The following is a 19,473-nucleotide window of genomic DNA, read 5'->3' as shown; positions in this document are numbered from 1 at the left end:
CTGACCGAATGAGTTTTCCCTGGTTTTGTACGGGATGTTTCCTTTTAAAAAAAGTATTATTTCAGGTTCCAGATACTTTCGTTATGTTTCTCTTGTTCAAATGAGAAAATCAAATACCTCCTGCACATTGATACTTAAAATGAAAATAAATAATAAATAAATTTTCTGTTTATACTCCGGGGCGACTACACGGTCGAGAGAATACAAGAAACAGTACCGTATTCAGCAGTCACGGGCTTGAACCCGGGTCACTCAAGGCACGTGTACTTATGCACCCGCGCTTGACCACTCGGCTACGGCAGCCTCAAACGGGATGGACATGTGGACATGTCTGGTGCGTAAATAAGGTTTCCCGGGTCTTCAGCAACCTTCTAGTTAAATAACTATACCAATTGTAATTAATGCGCCAAAAGGAATCCTGGCACCTCCCTTTACGATTAAAGATTCCAAGATTTAAGTAATCTAACGTATATATCTTCTTCCATAAATCAAAATCTTTAGCAACTCAATGGGTTGTTGTTCATTTTCTTATAACTTCTCCAAAGTTTTCGGTCATGTTTCCTTTCTCTTCACACATTTAACTCTACGGATAACCGCTTGTAAATCCTGCGCAGATTCTCTTAATTTTATAAAAAATGTAAATCCTTTGTAGCATTCCTTCTACATTTTTAATGACCATCAGCAACTCAACACCGTTTCTCCCCCTTTCCACATTATTTTTTATATCAATAGTTGAGTTTACTCTTGCCTCTATTAACTCTGTTCTGAAGCTGTCACGGCAACTAATCGCTTGGCTTTAGCAATATAATGTCTGTAAAACTGTCGTCTGCTACGACTTTATATTTTATGTTCTCTTCTATGGAAAGGAATTGTATTGGTTGACGCGAAACTCCATTGATCTTGAGCAGAGATTTTCCAGAATGGGAAGCTTCCTTCTTTCGATATTAATAATCCTAGCAGTGGATGGTTAGATTATACTACTTATATTTTATTTTATTATTTTATTTTTTTTTTCAGAGAAGGAAGGGTAATTTCGGTCCCTAATATAGATCTTCGCTTTCGCGCTTTATCATAGACCGTCGTGGGTAGCATATTTGTTAGAATTGCGGTCCTCCCCACACCGGGTGGAAAAGACCCGAGTTCGAGTCCTATCAATGACGAGAGGAATTTTTATGGGCCCTTTTCACAACGTGGCTGAGTAGTCGGTTTCAGGCGAGGGTGGCATAGTTTTTCGTCCAGAAAAACACAAAATCTACCACAGAACACGCGCAATTTATAGACGGTACATACGGGGCAATACGGCCTTAGTCGCTGATACTCCTAAAACCGTACAACAACAACAACTCTATCATAGTATAAAGTTTGTGTTAAATTTCATGTATTCTATGATCAATTTGCCTTTTTTTCGGGATAACAACACCCGAAAGTTTCCAAGGGGGAAAAAACACCATACAACTACTTTCTGACATCAGCCTTACTAAATTGATGTGAAAAGAGCAAAAAAATTCCTTTCATCTCGACAGAATTCCAATCCGGTTGATTACCATAAAAATTTCATCAGAATAAGCAATAGGACCGAGTGAAATTCGAAGTATACTCAAAAGTATTCTCCAAATTTCTTCAATAACCGAACCGATTAACTCGCCTCGGTTATTTTAAATTTCATTTATTATATCATTCCATTCAAAATATTCTATTAGTATTTTTGAATTCATGTAGATCTGGTCGTCCCCATATTGTACAGATTATTTATGTATCAATAAAAGCAAAGAACAAACAGCTCCTTTCAAATTCTCCTCTGGAATTGTAAGCGTAATCCAAACTTCCAATAGCGTACTTTACAAATCCATCTTAATTAGAAAACTCGATTTTAGTAAAAAGCTGTGCGTATTCTGTTAAGAAAGCCAATCCGCAACTTGTCTATATTAGAGTTTTCCTAAGCCTTCGAGAAGAGCATTAAATAGAAAGCCCTGACCCCTATTAACCTCAACACCATTCGTTATAATCTCTATAACAGACACGCTGATGACACTGGAGAAGAAACAAGGAATATTTAAGACACGATTCTTTGATTTGTTTCAAGAAAACTTGCTCATTACAGTCATCCTATGAGAGACTCTGTTGGCTATCCAGTCCTTTAGCAACATTACGTGACAAAGTGAAGAGTTGGCCTTCGTCTGACAACCCCTTACAAGAGACTGTTAAAACTAACACCGCCTGTTATGAAACCTGGCATGTTTCCAGACAAGCAATTTGTTTTTTTGTCTATACAAGATTAAAGCAACCACCGAAAAAAGCGTACAATTTTACAGAAATTATAAGACATCATGCTGAATTGGTACATTATGGTATTGATAACGTAGTCCCCGCTATTAAAGTGTTGGCTTTATCGAAATCCATTTGCCATGGGAGGAGTAGAGCACGATTTGAAAGTAATGTATATCTTATCGGTGAAAACACCATTATCATATACCATGTTATTAACGAGAAAAAGTGGGGGGAAAAACATTAACAAAAGAAACATGACAAAAAAAAGTTGAAAAACAAAATGTTAATCTTGTAACATTTTTTTATTTAAAAATATATATTTATAATCGTATATTAATGTATAAACAAAATGCATCTGCATCAGGCCTATTCTCCGGTTAGGAGTTATCTTTCTACGAAACAAACCTTAAGCACAGCACCTCCTACTTTCAAACTCCATTTGTTCATAAAAGAAACAAAGAAGCGATACTTCTTATTAAAAGGGAACTTTGCACAACGTGTGCATAAGTAGCGATTCTTTTTCCAAAGAGCGGAACAAATATTCTTCACAAATAACAACCCAATCCATCTTCATCTTATCAGATCGTTTAACAAAGTTCTCATTAAAGATACAACCTTCCATCCAAGTTCAACAGAGAATCCTCAAATTGTGCTTCCTGAGATGAATCCAACACGCCATGCTCCAATGTACCGTTACATTATTAACAACAAAAGGACACCTCGCCATCGTGCTCGTTCGACGGCTGGTATTTGAAGTACTAGTAAATTGCACTCCACTTTAATATGACACACGATGCCCCCGACTATCCCCTACCAATCCTCCAATAAGACTTGCACACCTGGGAGGTTTCGCCTGATAATGAACTGCCTCTATAGAGCCCGCGGGTTAATCTAGAGATAATTTTCCGACTATTTGTGCTTTGATTATTTTATTTTTTGCCTATTAAGCCGCCAAACCTGCAAAGACATCGATAAAAACAAGTATGCAGAGATGTTTTTCTCTGTCAATTCTAGCTTAAGATTCTGTGATACTCTTGATAACCTGTAATGGCAACAAAAGAAGATCACGGATGACAGCTGGCAACTAATAGCAAAGATTACTTTCCCACGACAACGCTATTTCTCAAGCACAAAAAAACACCTTCGTTCTATCATGTCCGGCTTATTTTCCTTCGTCTAGACAGAGCGGATTTGTCGCCTTTTTTAAGTCCCACGAGGCCTTTTTTGAAGTGAAACTTCACAGTTCACTTCGGTTCCTTTAAGTCTGTCTCGTTAGAACATGGCAATCTTAAAGGCTTATAATACCCTTTTCTGTTCAAGCGACTCCATAAGACCTCGAGAAGGAAGCGAGCTTGCAATTGCACAATATGTGTTTAGCATTGACAATTCATTCTGCAGTACCACATCATAAACAACTTAAATAGCACATAACACGGAAAACTGCTATTCGCTTTTTCTAATGGATTGAAGTCACGATGTTATGAGGAAGTGAGAATATTAAGAGATATTCTAGAATTCCATTACACACTTCTACCTCTGGCGTGTATTCACGCGATAATTATCATGATTAAGCATGATTCTCTTAACTGTACACACACTTCCGTTATTCAAAGTTCATCTCTTTCTCTCGATGTATTTTAACACCAGTTTCCAAATAAAACCAAACAATTAAGTAAGTCAACTAAGCTGGACATTCATCGATCAGTTCTCCATTAAATATACGAATGATCTGTTTAAAGTAGAGCGAAGCCAAGCTTAATTAACCTGAGATCTGCATAAAATGATCTACAAGAGCTTCAAAAGATCTTCAAAAAGTTACATATGCAATAAAAATACTGTATACGCTTCAAACACAGTAATTTCAAAATCGCGATTAATAACTCTAACTTAGCTATATTTAAAGTGCTAAATAATTTTATAAACTTTTGAAAAACAAAACAGTGACAAAAGATGGATGGGACAGATTGTATAAAGACAGTGATTGTGGAAATTTCCCAGAATTCGAAGAAATTTTGTTAGCCAAAAATAGTGACCAGAGATGAACGTGAGATTCTGCGGTCCAGACCAGGGACGGACTGCTCCAGTCAGCTGGACGGTTATTGCCGTGAGATATAAAAGCAAATTTGGATCAGCGACTAATATCCATGACATAAGTGATTCATATGCGCCCAAAACTGTTGGCGCCGCCAGGTCAAAAATGTGCCATCCAGCCCTAGTCCAGAGACCAAATAACAGTCCATGGAGTAGCATCATGAAGGATCTTCTCCCTCATGAGAATTTCGAAGTGCACCACCAACCACAGAGCTATGATAATCAATTTTTTTGTGTGAGGGTGAACAATTAGAAGAGCTGATGCAAGTTACCCATTTCATGAGGTGAGTTTTATTAAAGAAGCTCTTATTATCAGAATTTATCGTAGTATAGTAAATAGAAACTTTTTAAGCTATAATTATAAGATGAATTTGTTTATTTAAAATATTTTAAATAATAAAGGCTTACGAAATAACACCATTATTTTTTTACAATTATTCTCTTTTTTTTATCGGGATAGTCCGGCTTTATGAAAAGATTTAATGCGCGCTAAAAAACCATTTAGCATAATTAGAGCATGAGGCCATCACATTATGCTTTAGATTTTGAAGTTACTGAATGTAGGAGGTGCTGTGGGGATGGAAAAATTACCTAAGTGTATTTCAGTTTGTTACCAAATTTAGTTTATGTTTGATGGCTGACTGGTGAAATTCTGCTTATATCCTTTGACATAGTAAACAACTGGATAGTATTGCATTGCACATTCAGGACGAGGCCTTCTATTCACTCTTTTATATTCCCAAGTGGGAGTCTGCATATGAATAATGGAACTGTTTTTAATAGAAAAAAAAATGAGTTTCCAAAAATTATGGGCGTAAAGTCGAGCATTTCAAGTTTCAGGTGTCTTCATGCGAAACATTTTAATGAACTTCCCTTCCTCCCCTCCATCCAAACATACTTTAAGAGAAAGCACAACTTTTGCTAACCTTCGAATTCATCATAACCCATTTGCTGTGTGTCAGGCGTGACAGACTTGTACATGCGTTATTGTGATGACAGGTGGCAATCTCGATCATGATATCTCTACGTAGGAAGATTCTCCCATAGCAGAGAAGATAGCAGATGTCGTCTGAACCCCGATAAAGACAAGTACTGATATTAGATGCCTGTAATGGCAGACAGAAACACGCTACATTTACGGAGGAATACATAATCGATGCAGGTCACGTAATTCTGTTATATCAAAGTTGGTCAATCACTGGTAAGAAAAACCTTGCAGTCCCAAACACAAACCAGCATCAATCATGGCTGAGTAAATTAGCTGTCAGAGGCCAACTGTTGGGTGGGCACCTGTCGGATGGAAAGATAGTATTCGTACATGGCATACTGTTTTTGCTTAACAACTCTAAGCAGGCTGGATTGCAATGACAGACAAATGACAAACTCATCGATGATGTAGCGGGGGACCTGTTCGTCATAAAAATGGCGCTAACTTAAAATCCACCTCGTTCCGGCTGACTAATTCGACACACCGACTATAAGATTGTTCTTGGCATTAAATTAAAAGGAATTCAAAAATTCCCTTCGTGCACAAATATACACATATTAAATGAACGTCGTTTTAATGATTATACATATCTGGGGTAGGCTATTTAAATGTATCAACGTAAATACCGGTATTAATGGCCAAAATCTTGGATAAGATCTATATAAAATACCAACAAAGGACAACATATCTGCCCAAATCAAAGAAAATCTCTGATCTAATATCAGCTCACTATGAAGCTTAGATCGTTATACAACCTTATTTTTTATATGCTTTACCATGGAGCAGTTTCGCTACCATAAATTACTTAGACTATTTTGAAGAACTCTTACTGCCAGTTGTTTTCAGTGTTAACCATGACTCAGTACATCCAGCACCAACTTCTCACATGTGCAGACAAAATGGCGAGTTATTCTTGTTTTCGTTGAAATCAACGAGCTTTTAAAAAAGTTGAGGTTAGTCTGGTTTAAAAAAGTTGAGGAGGGTCTGGGTTTCAAGAGTTTGTTAAAACAGAAGTAAACATCCACTGTTATTCTATGTGAAAACGAACAATTAACTGGTAGGCAACTGTCTGATATGTGCAATTTATAGATATAGATGCCAGTCTTGATCATAAAAACATTCTTGAATCTGCACACGCTGAATTCCGTGTATCCGTACACCACAGTGGCTCAAATGAACATCTAGCTGGTGTATAAAGATCGTGTAAAAAACAAGGAAAAAAACAAACAGAAGCAGCGTGGGCACCGCTTGAAGACCACCGAGGTATCCATGAGGAGCTATTGAGATCGCCAAAAATGGCTTCCAGCGCGCCATAATCATAGAGTTCAGAAGAAAGTACAGTACTTTGGAAAGGAAAGGATTAAACCAAAATTTACCTTGAATAATTGTATGCTATTATTAAAAGTCATTCTCCTAACAGCCTTAACAGCATATAATAATTACACTTACGTATACAGTACACTGAACTTCAGTCAGATGAGATGCATATGTGATTAATATAAGAGTGATTCAAATATGAATAGGAACGTTTATTGCTGCTTATTAGCCTATTTAACATTTTTAAAAATTTTACCATACTCAAAGCAAGTATGGCGATGGTGCTCATAGCGTTTTCCGGGATGAAAATAGGTGTCACATGATTTAATTTTCTTAAATGGCTGAAGATTATAAATGAGAATTACTACTGCAAGTTATTGAATGATAATGCACAGCCGGAAATACGTCAAAACGGAAATATTAATCGTTTAAATCTCTTGTTTCCATCCATATAAATGCCAGGAATCACACAATCGGAAGTTAGCCGAAAGATGGCAGAATTGCCTAAATCAAGGGGAAGAACCATTTCTAGAAGTAAAAATTGCTATGGATGCTTAGTTCCCATAAACTTTTATTTAAAAAAGTTTACATATAATAAACTAATTTAAAATAAAAGTTTATGGGAACTAACTGTTAAAAATTAGTTAGGAAATTGTTAAACCCACGATGAAAAAAAAAAACTGTTTAATTATGCTACACAATCTCCGAATAATATTACTAGTCGGAAAGAAAGCGAAACCAATTAGAGCAATTCGGATGTGACATTGACGTGAGGGACAATGATTAACGTCTCAAATTATTAACGTAGTGGGAAAGGGCGTCAGAAATTAAACAGGCAAATAATAAATGGAATTAAGTTTCAAATAACAATTAACAAACAGGCAGCTCAATGTGTGCCTTGTTGCTTCCTTTTTTATAAGGTCGCGTCACCTCAATTACGATACTTAATAAGGTGCAGGAAACTCCTCTTCAGTAGTTACCTGAGGAATACTCCGTCGAAGGTTGAATGGGTGTGGGATGGAGCTGTTGATAAAGACTCTCCGAAAACTCATTACAAAACTGGTTACAATAAGTATTTCACACTGGAGAAAATAAAAACCGTCTGGACAACGTACGTCCCTCGTAAAAAAAATAAAATCATAAAAAGTAAGGGGGCAATAAAGGCAAAAAGTATAAATGCCACTCCACATCGTTGGTGGCCACAGGAAATAGAAGAAAGATCCGTCAGAGCCTCTGGCCTTCGTCCGAGAGAAAATCGCTAAATTATACTCCTTCCAACAAGGGACAGTTTATATACGTCCATGTGTGGCCTTAACCCACGTGGGGTTAATTATTTTAAGTGTACTGTTTACGATTGTCTTAGCTAACATCTCTGCTCCATCAGTAATTGTGATGAACTGTAAGCGCTATTATAGTAAAAAAAGGAAACTGGACCTCATTGCAACACTACATTCTTTGCTATCCTCTCTCGTAGAGGGGAAGGCCTTTGAGGCGACAGGGAACCGTTGCACAAAAAGAGCGCACATTCCGTGGGCGATATCGCGGAAACGTAATGTCAAGGGTAAGATACCATTAGATCATTATTAGCTGATTCGTTCTTCACAGCTATTCCGCCTCTTCCTTAATTAGTTGATTACTAGGCTTTGGTGTTGCTTGTAATCATATAAAAGGAACTGTAAGCAGAAACAAGCATAACGATGTACAAAGATAAAGTGAAGCCGACGAATATTTTTATAGTAACCCCAAACACGAAAGGTTATTAGACCTAACGTATTCTAATACCGTGTGTCCACTGAGGATTAAGAAGACAAGATACTTGTTGAAGCTGGACTTAAATTTCTAGGAAAGTTGGAAAGTTGTTCCAAAGAACAGAAAGGATGAATGAGAATACGAAAGTTAATTCGGCGAGTATGAAGTTGAACTGTGAATAGATGCGTTCCACTACCTGACACGTCTTTGAACTTATTTGAAAAAAATAGATGGAATTACAGACGCTAATTCAAAGCAATCCTCTGTCACAATTTAGTGCTGGCACAATACATTGCGGTCTGCCATTCGTTTGGAGAAGTATGGATTCGATTCTCGTTAAGAGGTAGAGAAATTTCTAAAGTCCTCTTCAGTCAAGAGTTAGAAAATCTCAAGCAGAGAAGGATTTTTCCTGCGAGTTATCCAGATTTTTCAGCTCACACACCATATAGCTTCGCGAAAAGAGATTAATACAGACAGAGGCAAAACATACAGATATAAGCGACGAGTTCGCGTGCGTTAAAATAATAATTTGAAATTTGCTAATTCAAAAAAAGGAAATATCTGAAGAAAAGGCAGAAACTCAACGTCAGTATATAAGGGAATAAAGTCGTTCAGCGGCGTTGTTGGAATTTAGGAACATCAACGACTTAGACTTTGCACTATTATATCTGTAAACTGCGTGTATTTTTATTTATTTATTATTATTTTTTTATTTAAATCAGATTTACGTGTACAGAAACCCGCGCCTGACACCGACGAACTCAACCACGTTATGAAATAAAAGTCCTTTTTTTTTTTTTTTTTTTTTTTTTTAAGGAGCATCAGCGACTAAGGCCATATTGCTCCGTATATATTGTCTGTAGATTGTGTGTGTACTGAGATCAATTTGCTTGTGTTTGATCAGTTTGTCCATTTTCTGAATTAAAAATCAAAGTTTAATGGAAAAATTCACGCAAGCCTCTGCCGAAACCTAATAACTAGGCCACGGTATGAAAAAAGTCCATAAAACTTTCCGCCCGTCTTGACGGGATTCGTTTTGAACTTGGTGAGGTCCAAGCAAACAGCAATCATAACTGAAGAGCTTCAGAGAGGTTTTGGGATCAGCACACCAGATGCAGGAACAATATTCCACGATAGAACGGATACAAGTTAGTTTTTGTGGTGGATTGGCAACTTAGACCATGATACACGAGAAATAGACAGGACTGGGTTTAAGAAGGATTAAAATTAATTAAACTCTATCATCCTCTCCCCCTGGAGAATTACATGGTGATGGATAATCGAGAAATTGTGGCTCTTTCATTGTTTTCAATTCGAATTTATCAATTCGATTATTATTTATCAATTATTATTTCAATTCGAATTTGAATTTATCAAAAAATTTGTTTACAAGCACTGACTAGAAGGAGGGCAGCTCACCGCTGACTGTTACCCTCAAATAGTGAATATTATGTTCTGTATAACACATAGAACATTGAAGAAACGATAGAAGAAAAGGGGAAAAGAGCCGAAGATAAGAAAATAAAATGAACGTTCGAGACGAACTACGTGCAAGGGAACAAAATAAAATGTAGGCAAACACTCATTAAATGATAACTTATTTTTAAACAGAATTAAATTCGGTTGTCAAATCGATGAGCCGCTGATCAAAGAAGGCCTATTATAATGCTGCGTGCGTCCTATAATTTGTGTAGTAATCACCAGAGAATGCAAACAGAATAAAAACTCAGTCATTCTTCATTTTTTTGTACGCAAAGAAAAACTCGCCGAACAACTCTACCAACGTGACACTGGCGGGAAGTAGGAACAAGTTATTAGCAGGATTAGCATTCAAATGATGGATCTTTAAGCTTTTTTTTTCCTTTTTTTATTCTTGATTGCCCTCATCAGTTGACATCAGTGCTGAAATATCTCCTTGTCAATATCTAGAGAATAATCTCAGCATTTCTTGTTTTTTCGCCCAATATTTCTGTCGTTCCTGAGCATAGCACGATGTCCAGGGCTTCCCCTGACAGCCTTATCAACAGTCTCTTCAGAAAATAAAATACCGGAATAAAAAGCGTATTCATCAACTCTGATTGGACAGCCTATAGTAAATCACTGCACACTGCCTGGGCAAGTTAACTGAACATGCAGTTCTAACAACCACGTAAAGTCCACACTAAAATGGTATCAGGCTAATGAGGTTGGCTGAGTTTTTGTAGTTATCGCAGCCAAAAGGCCATGAGGATTCATTTGTAATATGTATAAACTGCCCGTATTTGATGATGAGTTTGAATTTTTCTGGATAAAAAAACTTCTCACAGCCTTAGTATGACCTCTTTTTCCATGTTCGTTGGATTATTGTCAATAGAAGAAACAGCCAGACTCATTTTAGAAAGCAAATTTAAAAATACCTGACAAACTGCCAGGTATTTGTTTCCAAAAGTTTTATTCGTTGTATCCTCACAAATAAAATGAATAATTTTCTTTGTACTTTCGAATACTAAGGAACGATAGGCTTTATAAAGGTTTCACTTCTCCTCTCTATAAATTTTCTTTTCAGAGTATCACTACTGCTCCTGTAATACTGTTTATAAAATAAGTTTCCATCCTTAAAACTAACAGTAAATAATGAAATTCCAGTTCAGTTTAGTATCTGAATTTTAAGAGTTATTAAATTTATTCTGACGCCTTTTTTTTAAGATGCTACATGTAACAGCAAGATAAAAAAAATCATATTCTTTATTTGCGTATTCACTCGTTATTTATTCAGCCCCGCCCACGTTCAATGTTCATAAGTGGAAAGCCTACTGCATCCAACTCACCCACAAGGCCACCTCTTGTTCGCCATATACAATTATCTTCTAGAGTTTTTCTATTTCGGGAAGCTCTTCAGAAATAAGTTTACTTTAAAGAAAGAAACGTCTTAGTTGATACATTCAAATCCTCTAATATGCTACGGTCCCTTATAGGGAAGTGTCTTAAACGAATTTCTGTGTGTGATCTCGATACAATAACACGGATCGTGTGTCTGATTTTCAAATGAACGTTCTCCTGTCACAAGTAACAAAAACTTATCTGCTGTAGTTATGGAATCAGTCTTCACGACTACGCAGCCAGCTGGTCAGCATCAAAACAGTGACTGCATGGCACGGGTCCAGCCACGCGTTTGACAATTGCCGAATGTCATTCTCTTGCTTCTAATGGCTTATTACGCACCACGTTACAATAGCGTATTCAAATGTACTTATTTGGTACGGCTTTCTGACCTGGAGTTGATTTTATTCAAATTTATCTCTGAATTTGAAACAGTAGTATATAAGAGAGAGAAAATCGCACTACTAATATGGCGAGAGTTATATCCTAAAATTAGCGTAAATCGCTTAGTGTTCTCTCGATTACTACACTCAGCGAACAGGTGGAACTTTCATCTGGATTCAATTCGTGAATTTTATTTAATTAATTTGTAGAAGAATAACCTGGAGAGTAAGCTATGACCTAGAGAGTGTCATACAGAAGTGTCCTACGTACCATATTGAGGTAAATTTCTCTTATTCTTCTACAAATATTGAAATACAACGTAGAACGTATTTAACATATTTAATTAATGCATAACTCTTACGATAGCTTACTAATTAAAAACCCAAGAAGCCAAAATTGTTACTTACCTTTGAAATAGAGCGCAAACATCTGCTTCAAGATTTGGCTCAAATCGGACACAACACTTCCCTGAACCGTCATAAGCTCATTGTTCGACAAATCGATCATCATAAGATTCGGAGCTTCTTTGAACACATGACTCGGAAGCATCTTCAGTTTATTGTGATTCAACTGGAGGCTCATCAGATTGTCTAGATTGTCAAAGGCGTGAGGACTAATCTCGGATATCATGTTGTGTTTGAGGTCCAATTCGCGTAGTCGTGGCATGGCGTGGAAAACTTTGTCTTCTAACTTGGTAAGTCGATTCTTGTAGAGGTCAAGCCTCCACACATACCGCAGTCCTCTGAAGGTGGCTTTAGAGATTTCCTCTATGCTATTCCCCCAAAGCTCTAGTTCACGAAGATTGTGGAGAGTGCAGAATGCGCAGCCTTCTATCTGGCTGATGTTGTTCCTGTCCAGGTACAACTGTTCCACTTGTGGCAGATCCACAAAGGTATCTGGAGAAAGCTTTGTCAAAAGATTTTCATTTAACGCGAGCTTCCTCAAATTAGGTAGGTCATATATAGAGAAGCGTTTCAAATTAGTGATTTCACTCCTTTCTACAGACAAGGAAATCACTTTGGTGAGGTTCGAGAAGGTATAGGGGTCGATTTCTCCTAGACTTGCTTCTTTTATTTCTATACTTCGGAGATCGGGGGATATCTGAAACACTTCGGTGGGAACAAAGGATAACTGCGTTGTTAATCGAGAAGTTAAAGTCAAAGCGACAAAGTTGTTAAGCCTAGCAAATCCCGTCCAGACAGCGTCCGTTGGAGTCAGGTTCCCGAAAACGAAACATGTGACAGACAGTTCCTTATAAAGACTGACGTAGTTGCACGTGCAATACATAGGCACGTCAAATAAGTTACAGATATCGATATCTGGAGAATCTAAAGAACATGAAGCAAAGACAGTCAAAACGAGAATTAGCGTTGCGCTAGAAGACAGGAACCCCATGATGGAGAGATTTGAAACAGCAACTTTACCTGAAATAGAAAAAAAAAAAAAGTCATTTAATTTTATTCTACTAAATTTGATAATCCACTTATTTTAAGCAAATTAAGAAGCAAGTATTTAGCCTTTTACTTTTGATTTTTATGCGTACCAACTCAAGCCTGTATTTCAAAGATGGATTGTTAAGACAACCTGAGTCGCCTTAGTTATAACCAAACAGCGTGTTCTGCCTGAAGCTAATCTGAAGTTAGTGTTTGCAGGAGGAATGAATTGGGTAAAATTCTGGGGGAACTCTCTACCGCTCCTATTGAGCCTGGCTAACTCAGTTGGGTAGCAAGTAACAAATTAACTCAACCACGATGCCCTCTATCCGAGGATAATTCAATTTATTACGTACTGTTTCTTAAAATAATCCAATAACCGAAGTAGCAAATGTTTAAAAGCATTATATATTTCACGTAAATTACAAAAAGATTAATGATAGCGCTTTTCCTATAAGACAGGATTGAAACATTATTCAACTCAAATCCGAATGAGAATTTAAATCCGAAATAGAGAGCAAACATTTGCTTCAAAATTTGATATTGCACAAAACTGCCTTGCACTGTCATAAGCTCACCGCGCGATAGATTGATCATCCTTAAATTTGGAGGATATTTGAACACATGATTAGAAAGCATCTTCAATTTATTGTGATTCAACTGGAGGATCATCAGCTATCTAATGGCTGATGATCCACCAGTAGTAAATTTAAAAAAAAAAATTAAGATGCATCCAGTGGCTGGCTAGCTCATTAGGCATCGAAAAAAATGCAGTATGAAGATATTCTAATTGATTCGTGACTCAACGTGTCAATGGTACTTGGAGGCGACATGTAATATCTTTTTAACTCGTGTGATAAAAGATTAAATGAAAAATATTTGCATTCTAAGCAAATTGCTTTCTTTTTTTTTACCGAAGAAAATTAAGCACGTGTAGTCTTTTGTTTTCCAAGACTAAATGTTTAAAAAGTTCAGATAATGAAGAAAAATTCGAGAGTAATTTCTGTTTTCTTATATCAGTAAAAACCCCCATTGTTCTATTACGTTTACTTGGACTGCACTGAAAAAAGAATCCATTCGGCATTCACATTTAGAGGGCTGAAAGTTGCATTTCGAAAGTTCAGTAACAGTTTTCTAAACAGGGACGAAAAATGTACTAATGGACTGGAGCAGATGTTTTGTTGAGCGGAAGTATTTTGAAACACAAAGAGAGCAAGGTTCCCTGCCGAACAAGTTTTGTCAAGCACCTCTGTCGAGCTACGGAAATAGCTTCAAAATGCACTGCCGCCTCTGTGGAACATCATGTTGTTCGCACTTGACACATTTTCAGTTATGAACTATTACAACACAAGGTTTTGGCAGCTGTGTCAGTTATAATCGAGTCTTCGGGCGATACAAATGTTTTCCCCAAAAAGAAATAAAACGGGGATGCAATATCTCTTAAATTCGCCTATTGAATAGGCGTATTCTATTGGATGGGCACGTACATAGCACGCCAAAAGAGCTGCTCTCTGACTCATTCTGTCACATGAATCAGCTTCCCACCAATATCGGGAGTGGGACTATTTTAAACGATGTCTCGTATCTCTCTCTCTCTCTCTCTCCTTTCGATGAATTGGTATTCAATAGCATTCAAAATTCGTAAGCTGGTGACACTTCAAGGACAGCAATGAAGAATTAATGAATAGAAGCGTAGACCACACACGACAACCCTTCCATATTAATCAATTCAGGTTTGCAGTCATTTATTCGAATTTTTCTACGGACGCGAATTTCTCTGTGGACACGTAGATTTTAATATTGAGGCGTTAATAGATATGCTTATCGCATATGCGTGCGTGTTCGTGAAAAACTAAAATGATTTATTGCTGTTTGATTTAGAACTATTACTCCGGCCTTTGCCTAGTAAAATTATATTAAAAAATGCTATAATTATTGCTAAAACTCATCTACTTAACCCATGCCTCCTCCCCAGAAGAAAAAAATCTGCATAAAATTAGCTCATTCTTTTTCTGTATAGATGTTCTGTCTTCTACTGGCCGCGATGAAAAGTTTGTTTCATTTATCCTTACTTGATCCATTCTTTCAGCTGGAACAGTAAGATATTTCGTACCAAGTGGCAAAGGCCCAGGTTCGAATCCTTTCGAGCGCTATTTTCACACCATGGTCCTGCCACTCTGTCTGATATTAGGAGTGCATAATTTTTCATCCCTGAAACAGAAGCGAACCAAAACAGGCAATTTGTAAGCACAATACAAATTGCCTGATTTGGTTCGCTGATTCCTGTTAGCTTTTGTTGCCAGGGCGCACAACTGGAAACACAAACGTTTGCTGACCTTATGTTTAAGAATTTAAAGCAATGTTTTAATTCCAGTTTTCCTAGTAACAAAAATTCTTATGAGTAATATTTCTTCATATCAGTAATTTTTGGTATTTGGAGGAAGGGGGTGGGAGGCAATAGCAAGCGAAAAAAGGTTTGTTGTCCGCTGCATATGATGAAAGTGAACGACGAATCTGAATCGAGTTACCATTAAAAGCTTTTTATACCGCGACAAGATTACGCAGGTTAGAGTTTACAACTGACTAATCAGTTTGACAATGAATACTACTGTATTTAAAAGGCGCCTCCGTAGCCAGGTGGACAGGAGCAGCAATGCGTAGCACACGCTTCTTGATTAGACCGGGGTTCGAGCCCGTGACCACTAAATACGGAGGATGCGGAAAAGGTCAGGGAACGACCACCGCATATCCCCGGAGCAATATGGCCTTAGTTGCTAATGCTCCTAAAAACCAAATAACAACAATGTATTTAAAACGTGAACTTGAACGAACTTGAACGTGAACTTCACGTGAACTTGAACCACATGGCTTCTACTTCCATTCGTACAGTAGCACACGCGGCTAACTCAACCACATGTGCTATTGTACGCCCAGGCTGACCATTCGACTGCGTCAGGTCGCCTTAGAAATAGTCTTTTCAAAACAGACTGCACTGAGTTAAGAAATCTCGCCTCATTACTAACTGAGCTTAACGCCCTGAAGATGTAAACAAAACTAAAAGTTTTAAAATTATATTCATTTTCGTATTCTCCAAAGTAGTTGATGTGTCAACCTCCCACTTCCCCAAAACATTGGACCAACAAATATTTATTTGCTGTGTGGTGGAAGGTTCCAAAATAAAGTTGCGATGATTTTTGCATATTTATATAATGTATTAATAAATAATAGCAAAACCAGACCAGTAGTTTATTGTTCCCACACATTACAAAACTAACAAAAAAAAAAAAAAAAAAAGAACGTAAAGTAAAAAATTCCTCCAACACGCCTTCCTGGTTAGGAAGTTACCATCAACCTTTGTTGGATATCCATAATACAAAAAGAACACGGACACCCTAACTCCAAAGAAGGTGAAAAAAACAAACAAAAAACAGTTCTAGTCTTATTACTAAGGTCAACTAATTAAACTTGGAGGAGGTCATGAGAAAAGAGGAAGGTCTCGGTAATAGAAATCAGTGCCCTTCCCAAAACTGTCAGAACAGTGAAAAGGGATCCATGCTGAATCCGAAATTACTCTGAACCATGTTGTACTTCTTTTGAACACCAAACTTGCTTGCGGATCATCTAAAATAAATAAATTTTCCGTTTATATTGCGGGACGGCCACATAACATAAGGGAGTTTGCAAGATTTAAGAGTGATGTGAGCTAGAATCAGGGTTAGCTCAAACACGTGCTACTGTACTCTCGTGTTTGACCACTCAGCTGAGCTGGTTCAGTTCATAAAATTGAAGTAGAATAAGGCTGATGTTTCTTCCCGTATGGATTAATTAAATTACGAAAGTCCGAATTTTAGAGAAAGTGTGCATGGGAACTCATTTCAAGTAGCTAATTATTTCAACAATGATCTTATATAGAACTTCAATCTTCATTTCTGAGTTTAACTGTCAATTAGAAAAGAATAGAGCACTTTTTTTGTCGTAATGATAATCAGAATTTAACTTTGTGAAGTTTGGGCACCGTGGTTATCGTTTCTAGGAAGGAAATCAGAAATATTGGCCGACGAACAGTGGTTTGAAAATATTTTAAAATTATAGGAGAAGTAGAACGAAAAAGAGTGAGTGGGTGACAGGACGGATGTTAGGCACAGGTGAGTGATATCAGAATTACACAATACGTCGCAATTTATTGAAACCCGGACAGTTACGAGTTTGACAACTTGATGAACTCAGCTTTAGAAGGAGTGGGTGTTGGCACATACGTCATATCACTCTCGAAAACAACCTACTCCTCGTGACAACTTAACATTCATTGTGTGGTTTTGCAAGTGTTCGTTCTCTCCTTCGAATTCAGCTTGATCCAAATTTTCTGTCCTTGTCGTGGAGTTAAGGAATCTGTCTTAGCATCAGCAGTCCGACCATCCTTACAAATGAAATTCCGAAGGCGTCAGTAGCAAAAACACCTCACTTTCCTGTACAGATAAGAAATTTCTTACGTTCTATGCACATATATTTCGATAAGACAGGTAATAATATCAGATACAATCTAAGGATATCAGAAAAAAGTTTTAGCTTAGAGCAAGAGATAGAAACTTTCCGAGGACAAATGGAAATGTTTGCATTTATTAAGTCACTGTTAATAAAGTACTGTTAATAGATAATAATTGCTAAAAGTTTCGATGATCAGCTGCTTGTAGATATATTATAAATATTCTTTTCTTCTTTATTTTCTCAGAAACTCAATCCTGAGAGTTCAAATTTCATGCACGACTTTCTCTAGAGATGCTCTGGGTACATTTGAATGCTTAGCTACTGAACTTAAAGATCAGAACATTCCTTTGATTTTTAAAAAATCCTAAATGGGTTTTTAATAGTCAAATATTAGAACTCTTGCAAGCAAATTTCAGTTTGTAAGATACTCATATATATTCATATTTTGCATACGTGTGGTGTATAAACATATTCTTACATGCCAGAACCCTATGTTTTAGAAATAATGCTTCTGGTATTAATTTCAGTGAAGACTTTTTGAATACCGGTAATAGGGGGGGGGGGGGTTCTTAATCGGTGACCTAAGTTTAATAAGCTCTGAGATTTTGCGACAATGAGGAGGCAAGCATGGATGGCCTTTAAAACGCCTGGAATTAAGGCCGTTTCCATTAACTTCGAAAGGTATAATTAGATTAAGACTACATTTAAACCAACTTAATTTAACTACAGCACTGCTTGCAGCGCTAACTTAGAAACATCACCTTAGAAAAACGAACGAGAAGATTAATTTAGTAATTATTAAAATTAAGACTGTCGATCCGTTACTATGCTTATCATAATTGCCAAACTTTTCGAACTCGTGCTGTATAAATACCTTAATTTACCTTTACCCTTCTATAAATAATCATCAACATACTTTTCTTCCCATAAAATCCATTTTAAATCCGCCCTATTTCTCATTTCCTACGACTGGGTTTAGAAAAAGGAAATCAGATTCCTTATTCCTTGATGTTTCATATGCATATGACTCCGTTCACACTGATGTTCTCTTCACGCTTTCAATTTATGGCAAACGATCCACTTTTCTAGATCTGCTTGATTTACTGCTTAGCAATCGTCAACTATCAGTAATAATTGAAAGTACTTCATCAACTTTATTTACAGTTTCACAAGGTGCCTCTTAAGGTTTGCCCTTAGGTCCGTTTCTGTTTGCTGTTTACATTAGCGATCTGTCAACTGTATTTTAGTCTGCTAATGTTCAGTGGTAATTTTATACAGATAAACTTTTTAAAGTCATCAATCCTCCAGCTAACAGCGATGATCTCTAATCTTGTCTTGATTCTCTTTCACCCTAGCTCAACAAAATTCTTGGGAAATTCACTTTATTGCCAAGTATTGACACATTCAATGACTTACATGTTTTATTTCGGCCTGCTCTTCATCCCTCCTGCCATATCGATCTCACAATATCTTGGATTTCCAAACTTCTGGGTTAAATTAAGTGTTCCAACTCGGCGTTCAAGAGTAACAAAGTTATAATCCTTTTCTACAAACATCTTGCTTCAGATTATCATTCGGTACCTTAAAACAGCAATACTGTTCTTATAGATCAGAGCAAGTCAAGCTTTCGAAATCAGCTTATCTTTCATTGGCAGAATAGTGAATCACTTTTCTCATTTCAGAATCGTCCCTCCCCTCCCTGCTCTAGACGACAACTCCATGGGTTTCGTTTTGTTCACAATATCATTAACTCTATTACTGATTCTCCATCTCTTCTTGAACAAATAGCTTTCACTATAGCCTGCCTGAATTCTAGTTATCAAACGTATTTCTCACTGCTATTCTTCCTACTCATTATTTACTCGCTAGTCCTCTGTTCTATTTCTTTCAGGTAATAAA

At 37.0% G+C, this 19,473-nt stretch overlaps 1 protein-coding gene across 2 annotated transcripts in view; it reads right to left on the bottom strand.

Annotated features, from left to right (window-relative positions):
- The window catches only part of LOC150080583 (uncharacterized), a 95,356-nt gene that overhangs the window by 25,411 nt on the left and 50,472 nt on the right, over positions 1–19,473 (bottom strand). For both annotated transcript variants that reach the window (XM_090381451.1, XM_090381452.1), the window contains exon 2: positions 12,064–13,080. In XM_090381451.1, the coding sequence (XP_090237577.1) occupies positions 12,064–13,051 (988 nt within the window). In that variant the 5' untranslated portion in view covers positions 13,052–13,080. The remainder of the gene's footprint in view (positions 1–12,063; positions 13,081–19,473) is intronic.

The sequence above is a fragment of the Mastigoproctus giganteus genome, chromosome 9 (assembly GCF_048544385.1).
Source record: "Mastigoproctus giganteus isolate SK-2022 chromosome 9, ASM4854438v1, whole genome shotgun sequence".
In the NCBI taxonomy this organism is placed as follows: Eukaryota; Metazoa; Arthropoda; class Arachnida; order Uropygi; family Thelyphonidae; genus Mastigoproctus; species Mastigoproctus giganteus.
This window is presented reverse-complemented; position numbering and strand designations above follow the sequence as displayed.